The sequence below is a fragment of the Micromesistius poutassou genome (assembly GCF_964030765.1).
Source record: "Micromesistius poutassou genome assembly, chromosome: 14".
Lineage (NCBI taxonomy): Eukaryota > Metazoa > Chordata > Actinopteri > Gadiformes > Gadidae > Micromesistius > Micromesistius poutassou.
The window spans coordinates 14,313,444-14,325,925 of NC_140284.1; the positions used below are offsets into that span (position 1 = coordinate 14,313,444).

A 12,482-nucleotide genomic window follows, 5' to 3' on the forward strand; every position below is an offset into this window, starting at 1 on the left:
TGCTGTGTTGCTGGTGTGTGTCCCTGGTGTGTGTGCAGGTGTAGACCCCTCCCTGCAGCGGGACCACCGGATCCAGGTCTCTGCGCAGGCCCTCCTCCCTGGAAACAAACACCCCAAGTCCCGGGCCACCAACGCCAGGGATGAGCGCTTCAGATCAGGTAGGAACAGCACTACACAACGTGGTCCTGATCTGAGTAGTTTATCAGGAACAGCACTACACACCACAACGCTGTCCTGATCTGAGTCGTTTATCAGGAACAGCACTACACAACATGGTCCTGGGGCCTCATTTATAAAACTCTGCGTAAAACCCTCCCTAAAACATTGCGTATGCCCAAACCCCAGAATCTGCGTACGCACAAAAATATTCAGATCTATAAAACTGTGCGGCGCACACCTCTACGCACTCTTCTCGTTATTAATACCAACGTGTGTTGAAGTTTGTGCTCGTGCACGAGCGTGCACAAGCGCCATGCTCCTCCCAAGATCGTCCCATAATAGTCCTTAAAAGGTCAATGCTAATTAATCAATGAATATTCCTAGTATATAAGGAGCCTTTGCTGACCTATCATTACACGGGAACACACGCGTGCATTACACACGCTCGCGTCTCATACCCCTCGCTAAATTCTCGAGCAATTCCAAAGCTGCCATATTTTAGCCCGTTAGAATACAGAGGCCAACAGAGCATTATTTATTGGCCTTGTGCCAATATGATAATTAATTACTATGTCCTATAGGCTAATTTAATGTAGGCCTACATGTATATGTATCAGGAAAATTAATAAAACTTAAGTGATACAGTTGGTCTGGCCGAGGATTGTGATTTGAATGGGTTGTAGTGTGTTGAACATAATATTGCCTTAATTCATATTTCATAATGGGTGCTTTTTATAAAATTAATAAATAAATCCGAAGTCATAGTATGTGGTGCACAATGTGCGTTGGGTATCGGGAGGTAGCGTGTTCTTCTTCTTTAGGCGTTATTGGCGGTTTGCAAACCGATATGGTGCATTACCGCCACCAACTTCCTGTTGTCATCTCCGGAGATCACTGTTTGAAAAACTTTGCAGGACCTTTACTCCAGGGTGAAAGGATGCGTAGAACTGCACACTCTTTTCCGCAAGGAATTTTTCTATAAATCACGACGTTGGCGGTGAAAGATGCGTACGCACATTTCATCCCTGTTTCCGCAACATTTTCATGCGCAGAGACCTTTATAAATGAGGCCCCTGATCTGAGTAGTTTATCAGGAACAGCACTACACACCACAACGCTGTCCTGATCTGAGTAGTTTATCAGGAACAGCACTACACACCACAACGCTGTCCTGATCTGAGTAGTTTATCAGGAACAGCACTACACACCACAACGCTGTCCTGATCTGAGTAGTTTATCAGGGAACAGCACTACACACCACAACGTGGTCCTGAGTGTTTCGATGTAGGATGAGTTCAGCTCTAGGACATGATCAGTCCTCGTACAACTATAACTAATAATCATTTTATCACCAGCAATCATTTCAAATGAAACCTTCCATGTGCAGTGAGTGATGACAACGATAACTGAAAGACCTGCCTGATCATCAAAAGGGTTTTACGTTTGGACACCGGCTCCAGTAGTCTGGTTCACTGTGATTAGTCTGTGAGATAAGCACCAGATGATGCTCTGCTCTAACGTTCCCTTCTTCCTCCTGCTGTCCTCCTGGTAGACCTGCATACAGAAGCCGTCCAAGCGGCCTTGGCCAAGTACAAAGAGAGGAAGATGCCCATGCCCTCCAAGAGACGCTCGGTGCTAGTTCAGTCCTCGGTGGAGGCATGCACCCCCCCAGGTGAGACCCCTCCCCTCTGTGGTGGAACAGGCCACCCAACCGACCCAAGGCCCGTTTGATTCTATTTATTCTGTCTGGCATCCAACCCATGTTGATTAAAACGCGTTATGGAAAGTGACAGCAGATGGTAAGTGAGAATAATGCCTGTTTTAGGCTGTGGGCTGGTTCCATTGTGTCATGTTTTTCACACGAAGAGTGACCACACACACAAACACGCACAAACACACATGCGGACACAAACGCATGTGCACACACACGAGCGCAGAAACGCACATGCAGGCCGCGTGCTCTTCCGTGCGTCCCAGTGTGTTGTAGGAGGAGGTCTGCAGCCCTTTGTGTCTGACCAGGAGACGGCATTCCAGCAGATCACTGTGTCCCTTCTGTCTGTCTGTCTGGGGATCTCCCACCGGGCTCCCAGCCTGCTCCCCACCACCCCGTGGGAGGCCTCATCACATTCCTGACCCCTCACATCATAGACGTCAGCCTTGTGGGCCATTTTCTAGCGGCCGCTGTCATCCTCCTGCGCGTGTTTCCACGGCCGCCTGAGGGCTAGCGTTGTGTCAGAGCATTCCCACGTCGCTACGTGCTGAGCAGTGGCAGAGAGCTAGCGCTGGGGCAGAGAGCCACTGGAATTAGAATGGACAGGTTCAACACACGCACACACACACACACACACACACACACACACACACACACACACACACACACACACACACACACACACACACACACACACACACACACACACACACACACACACACACACACACACACACGCACACACACACACTGTCAACACAATGATGTTGTCTGCTCTCCCACAACCTTATTCCTAATGAATTTTCTTCATGGTCCAACCAAAACGCGTTTAGTCGTGAAAGGCTCGTCGATCTAAATGAAGGCTAAGGCCCCCTGCAGTGAGGCAGAGCAGCCCCCTGCCCACTGGGTCCCTCACATCAGGCTCTGTCCCCTGCACCGCCGAACACAGCGGGAACACAACAAGACCTGCAAGTGATGACGTCATGGTGTACTTATCCCCATCGGACACATGAAAGGGTGTTCACTCTGGTCAGGGTTGTTGATGCTGTGCTGAGAGGCAGGTTATTCAGAGGGTCTGTGGTGGATGGGTCTCTCTCTCTATTGTCTCCTGCAGCGTTCTCGTTCTCACTTTATCCCTGGATTTTGGCTCTCCTCAGATAAGGCGTCTATAAGATCAGTCATTCTGTGAGGAGCCGTAGCAGATTGTTGGCGCCTGGCAGATGAGGTTGAATGCATTCCTTTTTGAATTGATGCCCCTGCCTAGAATCTAAAGTGAAAACAGACTAAAGTTAGTTTCTGCTTCTGTGGGAGATTGAATATCAAAGGGTGTGTTTCACAAGCACAATACATAATGGAAAAGATTGATATAAACCAATGCTGTCTGGCGTCTATTCACCTGTGCTGGCCATATGACCGCGCACTTCAACCAATCAGATATGAGAGAAGCTACAAAATAATTCTAAATAAGAACAAAATATTTGTATATATGTTGTTAAAGTTAATTTAACCAACATGCATTCATTTCATATTTCCCATGCTCAAATGCATTGTTAAATGACAAACACAACAAGTTTGTTTTAAAATAAACAACAACAGCCACATGAGTGATGAGTATTTTTTTCAGTACAAAGGGCTCACATACATGATCATTCAATGATGGCACAAAACAGTGTGCCAAAAACAGTGGCCCAACATTAAGTGCAACAACTAGTATCATATTCAGTGCAGTTGTAGTAGTTGAAGTTGTGTCTTCCGTTGAAATCTTTTTGATATTGTTTCTAATCAAACTAGACACGTGGGTTTGCCTTTGAATGCTTTGAACAGATACTCTGCTTTCCATCTTGACTGAAAGGTACGGTTTTCTTGATAGAGTTTTCTGTAAAAGAAACAACAAAAAATGTTACTTATATTTTTTAAATTAACTTTAAATTACATTTTTAATTATCTGCGGGCCGCACTGAGAGAGGGGCGCCAGTTGCCCATCCCTGGTCTAGAGTCTATTCACCTGTGATGGCTCATTATTGATACAGACCACTGCTAGAGTCTATTCACCTGTGGTAGCTCATTATTGATACAGACCACTGATGTCTAGAGTCTATTCACCTGTGATGGCTCATTATTGATACAGACCACTGATGTCTAGAGTATATTCACCTGTGGTAGCTCATTATTGATACAGACCACTGCTAGAGTCTATTCACCTGTGATGGCTCATTATTGATACAGACCACTGCTAGAGTCTATTCAGTGATAGCTCATTATTGAAGCTAATGGTGCTGTGGTGCGGGTGTTGCTCCTGGTGTCTGACCTCGACCTGTCACTGGGAATTCACTCGCTTTCCATAAGAGCTACTGCTGGTAGTTTGAATAATAATGTTTTAGACTATTGTTCCATACAGGATGCTGGGCAGTTGAGCTGGATACAGTCACATGAACCTGATCTCTTATCATCGGTGTAGACATGTTTCTGGGATCCAGAGCCTAAGGCTGACACGAAGGCCTGACTGATCCCTGACACGCCACTCATCAAGTTCAGTCCAGTACTTTGATCAGTGCACACCGTCCCTTTCCCTGGTGTAAATACACCAGACCCACGAGGCTCGCTGGGAACACCAGACCAGTCTCCCTTCACACCAACACCACGCCTCTCCATCCCCCCCTCTGCCTCCTACTGATATGTACCGCTCCAGTGTGGATAGAAGCTCCAGAAAGAAATCACAACAAAGCATTGCTGTGGTTTCCATCCCAAACCATGTAAGACCGCTGGCTTACATGCTTGTCCTGCATCCCCGATCTCCCATCTGCAACGTTTAAAGTGCTGTCTTATCTTAAAGAGCCTTCAGGTCTGAGTGGTCTAACCGTCATAGCCCCTCCCTCCTGGCTTCACTCAAACATCCGTTACCAGAACGGTTACGTCAACATGACTTCCTGGTTCTGATTCTGCTGAAGAGCCTTTAGGGTGAGCTGCCAAGAATAAAAGCACCTACAAGAGTGATACAGCACTCTGGTGTTCAGGAGTCAATGGGCTCCTGTCACTTCTGACTGTGTGGACTGTATGACGTCACCGCCAAGTGCTTTATTCTGGTTATTTACATCCGAGGAGTGTTAAGGCAAAATGCTCACAGCAAAGCCAAGTGAAACAAATCATACTGGTAATGGATGTCCCAGTGCGGCTTGGAGAATGGTTATGATGGTTTGATCCCCAGACCTGTACTGTCCTTTAATGTTCAACCACATAGGCAACCATGGTATGGGCTAGCATTGCCTGTACACTGCATGCGTGTGTGCGCGTGTGTGTGTGTGTGTGCGCGTGTGTGTGTGTGCGCTGTTAGTGACACGGCCCCCCCTCTCTCTCCACCTCAACACAGACACATCGTCGGCTTCGGAGGACGAGGGGTCGCTACGGCGACAGGGCCGCCTGACCACGGCCACCGCCCCGTACCCGGGCCTCGCCCCGCCCGGGGCGGAGCACTGGTTCAACCGCGTCATCCAGGGCTCCTCCTCCACCACCTCATCCTCCGCCTCCTCCACCTCATCCCACCCGGGGGGACGGGGGGCCACCACCGCCGCCGCCGCCGCCGCCAACACCACCACCACCACCACCATCCCCGCCAACAACACCGCCGCCCTCACCGCCAACAACACCGCCAACAACACCGCCTTCACCGCCAACAACATCTCCGTCACGGCCAACCACGTCAGCGGCGGGCCTGTGCTCAACGCCAACGCCCTGGCCGACCTCATGGCCCACACCCAGCTAGGTCAGTGACCCCCCCCCCCCCCCCCCCACCGGACACACGCACCCCAGGATCCAGACACACACACGGGCGCAGTACGCCAGTCTCCATGGTAACACACATGAACACACCAGACCAGCCGTTGCGGGTCGTCCCCTACCGACGGCCGCCACTCGTTAGTGTGTTTGATTTGGTGTGTGGCAAAGGGAGGCGATGCTCATCAGTGTGTTCGTCTCTTAACGCGGGACCCCCCCCTCCCGGCCCCCCCTATGGCCCCCCGCTGTGTGAACACCTCAAACAGGCACTGTGGAGGGTGTGTGTGTGTGGAAGGCTGAAAGGGACACACACACCTACACCTCGCTGTTGAGGTGTGTTGATTCAAGGTGACCTTAAGTTCAGCGTTTATGATCTCATAACGTTTTACACGGTCGTATTTTGTTAAGCCGTACAATGCTGCCTTTTAAAGCACAGCTTTGTAACGTTATTTAACACACTATTTTACTTTTTCACACACTATTTAAAGCATTAAAAAAGAGGGTGAAATACAGTGTCTTGATTGGTCCAATGAGCTCCTCCCCTTGATATTTCAGCCAGTAGTTATGCACCTTTTCACCTCATCATCGATATCCAAAGGCAGACCAAACCAGTCCATTCAGGATCGTTCACTCACTTAACCATTACTTATGGGATGGTAAACCCGTGTTTAATCAGACACACGCAGTGTCTGACTGATTGTCTGACTGTCTCCCTTCAGTTGTCACAAAGTGAGATCCATGTCTCCATCTTTTACGGCCGTGTTCAATATGAATCAAAGGTTTGGTGTTGTCGGCCAACATCTATTCTCCTTGATGTTTAGTGTGGCTTTATCCAATAGACAATATCAATAAATTCAACAAGTTAAATCAATACAGACGATTGTGGAAGAGTCGTCTGTATTCCACAATCGTCTGTATTGATTCATTTTGTTCCACTAGGCTACTGACATCCAAGTCCTTTAGACCGTTACATACACCCAGTACTAGTCTCATCTAGAGACCATTACATACACCCAGTACTAGTCTCATCTAGAGACCATTACATACACCCAGTACTAGTCTCATCTAGAGACCATTACATACACCAGTACTAGTCTCATCTAGAGACCATTACATACACCCAGTACTAGTCTCATCTAGAGACCATTACATACACCAGTACTAGTCTCATCTAGAGACCATTACATACACCCAGTACTAGTCTCATCCAGTGACCGTTTCATACACCAGTACTAGTCTCATCCAGAGAACGTTACATACACCCAGTACTAGTCTCATCCAGAGACCGTTTCATACACCCCAGTCTCATATCAGGCTCATTACCAGATGATGTGTATTAAAGTATTTGCCAGCAGATGCCAGCAGCCTAGTAGAACAAGACGGCATTCATGTGAACAAAACTTTCTTCAACAACTGGGAATTGATTTAATGGCTAGAAGAATCAATAAGAATAGATGAAGGCCAAGATAACGTACATCACATTCACATTGAACACGTCATCAAAGTACAATCCATACACTTCTTTCTGAGAATTATAGGGAGACAAAACGTGGTGAAGACCACGTTTTCGCTGACAGCTTGCTATGGACTGGATCATGGATTAAATCCTACTATAGCCTCTGTGAATGAGCAGCGGTGAGCCAGTAGAATATCATTACTGGACTGGGCCCCGCTGATTGGGTGAAGGAGGTTCATAATAATTAGTGGCTGCTTAATCAAGATGAGGTGCAACTGATCAAACCACCGTATTTACCTCTGTATCTAACTCCATATTTAACGGGCTAAATAGGCTTTTTTTTACGCCGTCATTCAAGCCATCTTTTAAGCCGTGTAATATGTGGCGTTCTGGAAGCTTAAATGCCAAATCGTACGTCGATTTAAATAACTTCCCGTCTGCAATGAGGCGTAGTTGTGACCTCCCGGCCTTCCATATGTGCGTGTGTATACGCCCAGCGGGGATTAACAACATGAACTTCACATCGTCATCCTTCACCCACTGACCGCTGACCCCCCACTGAGTCCGGACCAGTCACTCTGAGGTTCGGCGTGTGGGACTGGAGACCTGATAGACTCCCTCAGAGCAGCTCTGGGCGGGACCGGACGAACCCAGACTCTACGGTCTGGGATGAGTGCAGCAGAAGTAGCGAGGAGGGAGGTTTGGCTCCGCTGGTTCCTCTAAGGTTTAGGTATTATTTGATGCTGTGTGATGTGCAGACTTCAGCACTTTTTAGAGCAGTGTAAAGTGTGTGTGTGTGTGTGTGTGTGTGAGAGAGAGAGAGAGAGAGAGGGAGAGAGAGAGAGAGGAGAGAGAGAGAGAGAGAGAGAGAGAGAGAGAGAGAGAGAGAGAGAGAGAGAGAGAGAGAGAGAGAGAGAGAGAGAGAGAGAGAGAGAGAGAGAGAGAGAGAGAGACTGTGAGAGAGAGAGAGAGAGACTGTGAGAGTGTGTGTGTGTCTGCCTGCCAGTGTCTATCTCTCTCTGGGCCTTGTGGAGGCGGGCAGACAAAGGAAAAGAGCGGTTCAGCGTTTCAACTCTAATCAGACGACAGCACGTCTGACGGCTGTGAGGCCGTCAGCGAGGTCACCACGCTGACGTCACCTCGCTCCTCGCTCCGCGCTCTCTCCTGAAGAGCGCCCCAGGCCACCTGAACAGTTCCAATGGATTCAAATGCCTTCAGTAGTGTGTGTGTGTGTGTGTGTGTGTGTGTGTGTGTGTTCCATCATTGCTCTGTGTGGTGTGTGTATCTCGTCATCTCTGGCCGTGTGTCTGTGCGGATGTGTGTACTGTAGTGTTGCCCTATCAGGAGGCCCCGTGCCGTCCCTTCTAGAGGTCGATGTCATCGGCGAGCCGCCCAGACCAGAGGTGTTCACCTCTGGTCTGCTGTCGTAGCTCGTCTGCCCCCAGGAAACGTTCACACACCACACACACACACACACACACACACACACACACACACACACACACACACACACACACACACACACACACACACACACACAGAGGGGGCAATCTGAGCTTGTCTGCTCTCAAACCTTATTTGACCCGACCAACAACATCAGGCGTTTGACCTTTGACCCCTCCCCCGACACTGCCACCAACCCCCCCCCCAGATAACCACTGGGCCCCCCCGACGTGACGGGCCTGTCGGAGCGCCCCCAGGGGGGCTCCATGAGGGCCGCGCCCCGGGGACACCACCACCACGCCGGTGTCATGGAAACGGCAGATGGTGAGTCTACCTCCTCACACACACACTCTCCTCCTCCTGCTGCGTTATGGTAGACAGGGCGCTGGAGTGAGAGCGCTGCTCCTCCGGCTCTAGACGCATGGAGCCCTGGTCCACGTAGGATGAACATGATGGCTCATAGCCATCAGGGGTCTGCTCTCTGTGTGTGTGTGTGTGTGTGTCGGGCCGGCAGTAGACTAGTGGAGATAGGGCTGCTGATATCAAGTATTATGCGTGACCCTGTGATTACCCTGTGATGATACTTCTGTGAAAAGGGTTTTTTGTTGAACAATCAGAGTGGTGAGGAATCTGTCTCTTACCTAATGTTTGATTTCCTTAAAAACAGTGAGTTGAATTACTTCTTTTTGAAGCTAATGCCGGAGAGTCGACACCCTATGAGAGGGGAGAACTGTTTTTCATCTTGCTTCAGAAAACCTTTTTTTGAGCCAGAGCAAACAGCATTGAAAAGTATCTCACATTCCTGACTGATATTTAGAATGATACACCTCAGAATGGAACTCACTAGTTTAAATCCCCCCTCTTCTCTGGTGCTGTGGTGCTGAATGTGTCCTGGTTGTATTCCATCCTGTGTGTCCGGTATCAACCAGCCATCCTCCAGCAGAAGGTATCTAGGCCACAGCACAGAGCTCAGCCTGCTACAAAGGCTCCTTCTATTTCGAAAGCCTCTAGGGTCCAATCGAAGCTGTCGGTTTGGCTGTTCCTGATGTGTTCATTTGCTGCCACTCTCTTAAAACTACATCAGGTCTGTGGCTGGATCCATTTCAGTGTGGTCACGTCTCCACTGGCTGTATCTGGACCCATCAGAGGGGCAGCTCCACCCTCTGCCTGAAGCACGTCAACACCGTCCCCCAGCTCCCACTTTTAATCATGTCTTATCCCCGGTCTCTGAATAACGCTCCACGAGCTATTTGAACAACCAAACGTTATGCATTTGATTTGATTGTATTCCTCCAAAACATCCCATCATAAACACACGCCACAGAGGAGGAGGTCCTGTTCTGCGTGTTCTCTATATGGTTCATACTCCACCACACCTCACTCACTCACTCATTGCTCACTCACTCTCACTCACCCACGTGCACAGAACCTTTGGTGTGTGTTGACCTCCTGATGTTTGAGTGGAGAGGTGAAGAAGTCTTCAGTTTCACCTCTGGTCTTTACACACCTCCGCACTCCCCTCCCCCCGTGTGTGTGTGTGTGTGTGTGTGTGTGTGTGTGTGTGTGTGTGTGTGTGTGTGTGTGTGTGTGTGTGTGTGTGTGTGTGTGTGTGTGTGTGTGTGTGTGTGTGTGTGTGTGTGTGTGTGTGTGTGTGTGTAATTGTGTGTTTCTACCATCTCTGATTCCTTTGCGTGTGTTTGCTCGTTGGTGTGTGTGCTGTGTTGTGCGTGCTTCTGTCAGCGTGTTTGTCCGTTATGTAACTGATGCTGTGAGTCCTTCCTCATGGAATCCTTTTCTGACGCCCGGCAGCGTCTCTCTGTGTGTGTGTGAAGCGTTTCCCTGATCAGTCTGCTCCAGCATCCTGAACAAGGAGCTGTGTGAAGTACAGCGTGGATACCAGAGGTCCTGTAGGCACCATTCAGTCTGAGATGGGAACTGCATCCATAGTCTTAGTATAAAAGGAAATCATAATATAATAATATATAATAACATGAATATTGTATTAACAGCACTAACGCGGGCCGCTGATCTGTCAGGCGCTCACACATCAGAGGAGCCGTCCTGTAGCCCGGTCACACAGTGTGGTTCTGCGTGTCACCTAGTGGGAGGCACTAGGGGGCGCTGTGGAGCCCCACTGTGGAGCAGAGCTGGGAGGTGAATCCCTCCCACGGTACCTCTCTGCGTCCCGATGGCCAGGAGTGGCGCAGTGCGTGTCCCCTGTGTCCGGGGCTTTGTACCGGGTCCAGCGGGGCTGACCCGGCCTCCAGACGGCCCCTCTGGAGGAGTCTGGAGGAGAGGGCAGGGCTCTGAGCCCGGAGCACCGCGACACAGTGGCCTGCAGCTGGGGCCGCAGTCTGGGCCCGGCTGTCTGGAAGGTCTGAGACAGCACACACACGTGCACACACACACACAAACACATGGACAAGCACAGACACACCAACATACATGCACGGACACACGGAACAACACATGCACGCACGCACGCACGCACACACGCGCGCGAAGGCACGCACACACGCGCGCGAAGGCACGCACACACGCACACGCGCACACGCACACACACACACACACACACACACACACACACACACACACACACACACACACACACACACACACACACACACACACACACACACACACACACACACACACACACACACACACAACCACACATTAAACTAGCCATGAGCTCATAGTGGAAACGAATCTCCAAAGGATGCAGAGCTTCAGTCCACAAATAGACTGTCCCACATGGAGGGAAAGTGTGACTTAATGGATCCGCTGTTTCTCTGAGCGCTCCTCTCCAGATCTCCTTCCCCCATCCTCGCTGCTTCACTCTCTTACTCTCTCTCCCTCACTGGGACTCTCTCTCTCTCTGTCTCTCCCTCTCTCTCTCTCTCTCCAACTCTCTCGCTCACACTTTGACTCGCTCGCTCTCTCTCACTCTCACTTTGACTTTCTCACTCTCTCTCTCTCTGTCTCTCTATATCTCACCCTCATGCTCTCATATTGACTCTCTCTCTCTCGCTCTCATTTTGACTCACTCTCTCTCTCTCTCTCTCTCTCTCTCTCTCTCTCTCTCTCTCTCTCTCTCTCTCTCGCTCTCATTTTGACTCACTCTCTCTCTCTCTCTCTCTCTCTCTCTCTCTCTCTCTCTCTCTCTCTCTCTCTCTAGTGTTGTCACTCTCTCTGTCCCCGTCCCCCCGTTCAGACTGGTCGTCTGTCCTGGTGATCCTTGGAGTTTCTTGTGTCCTGTCCGGCTCCCGGCGAGGAGGTGTCCGGTCAGGGCGGGGCGCGGGGCGCACCAGGCTGGACACAAGGCCTGTGCCTTCACACCGGTCTGCGTCTAGCGTCAAGTGTTTGTGTGTTTGATTTGAACATCCACGTGAAGAGGTTCTGGGTTTGAACCCCGCTGCGTCTGCCAGCTCCTCCCTGCTGGTGTGTGTGTGTGTCTGGCCTGGGGGGGTCCGGCAGGCGGCACAGGGCGGTCCGGAGGGGGGGGGGGGGCTGTGCTGTTGCTAGGCAGCAGGTCCCCGAGCGCGCCCGCTTCCCGGGTCACACCAGGTGACTAGAAAGGGAGCGTGCTGCTCAGCGACCGGGCCGTGACCTTTGACCTCCATGCGGCCGTACGAGTCATCATGCGGCCGCGTGACGGACAGCTGAGCTGGTGCCGTGCTGTCCTCTTCGTCTGTGTGTCTCTCCTCTGTGCCCCCTCCCTCCTCTTCTCCTGCCTGCTCCCTGTCCTCCACTCTGTCTCTCCTCCACCCTCCCCCTCCCTCCTCCTCCTCCACCCTCCCTCCTCCTCCATCTCCACCCTCCCCCTCCCTCCTCCCCCCCCCACTCCTCCACCCCCCTCCCTCCCCCCCCTCCCTCCTCCCCCTCCCTCCTCCCCCTCCTCCCTCCTCCCCCTCCCTCCTCCACCCCCTCCCCCTCCCTTCT

General features: G+C 50.7%; 1 protein-coding gene across 1 annotated transcript in view; it reads left to right on the forward strand.

Annotated features, from left to right (window-relative positions):
- LOC311358634 (disco-interacting protein 2 homolog A-like) overlaps positions 1-12,482 on the forward strand; it is a 126,646-nt gene that overhangs the window by 52,392 nt on the left and 61,772 nt on the right. The window contains 5 exon segments of the mRNA XM_084478729.1: positions 39-158; positions 1,712-1,831; positions 5,238-5,630; positions 8,749-8,754; positions 8,757-8,864. Coding sequence (XP_084334855.1) covers positions 39-158; positions 1,712-1,831; positions 5,238-5,630; positions 8,749-8,754; positions 8,757-8,864 — 747 coding nt within the window.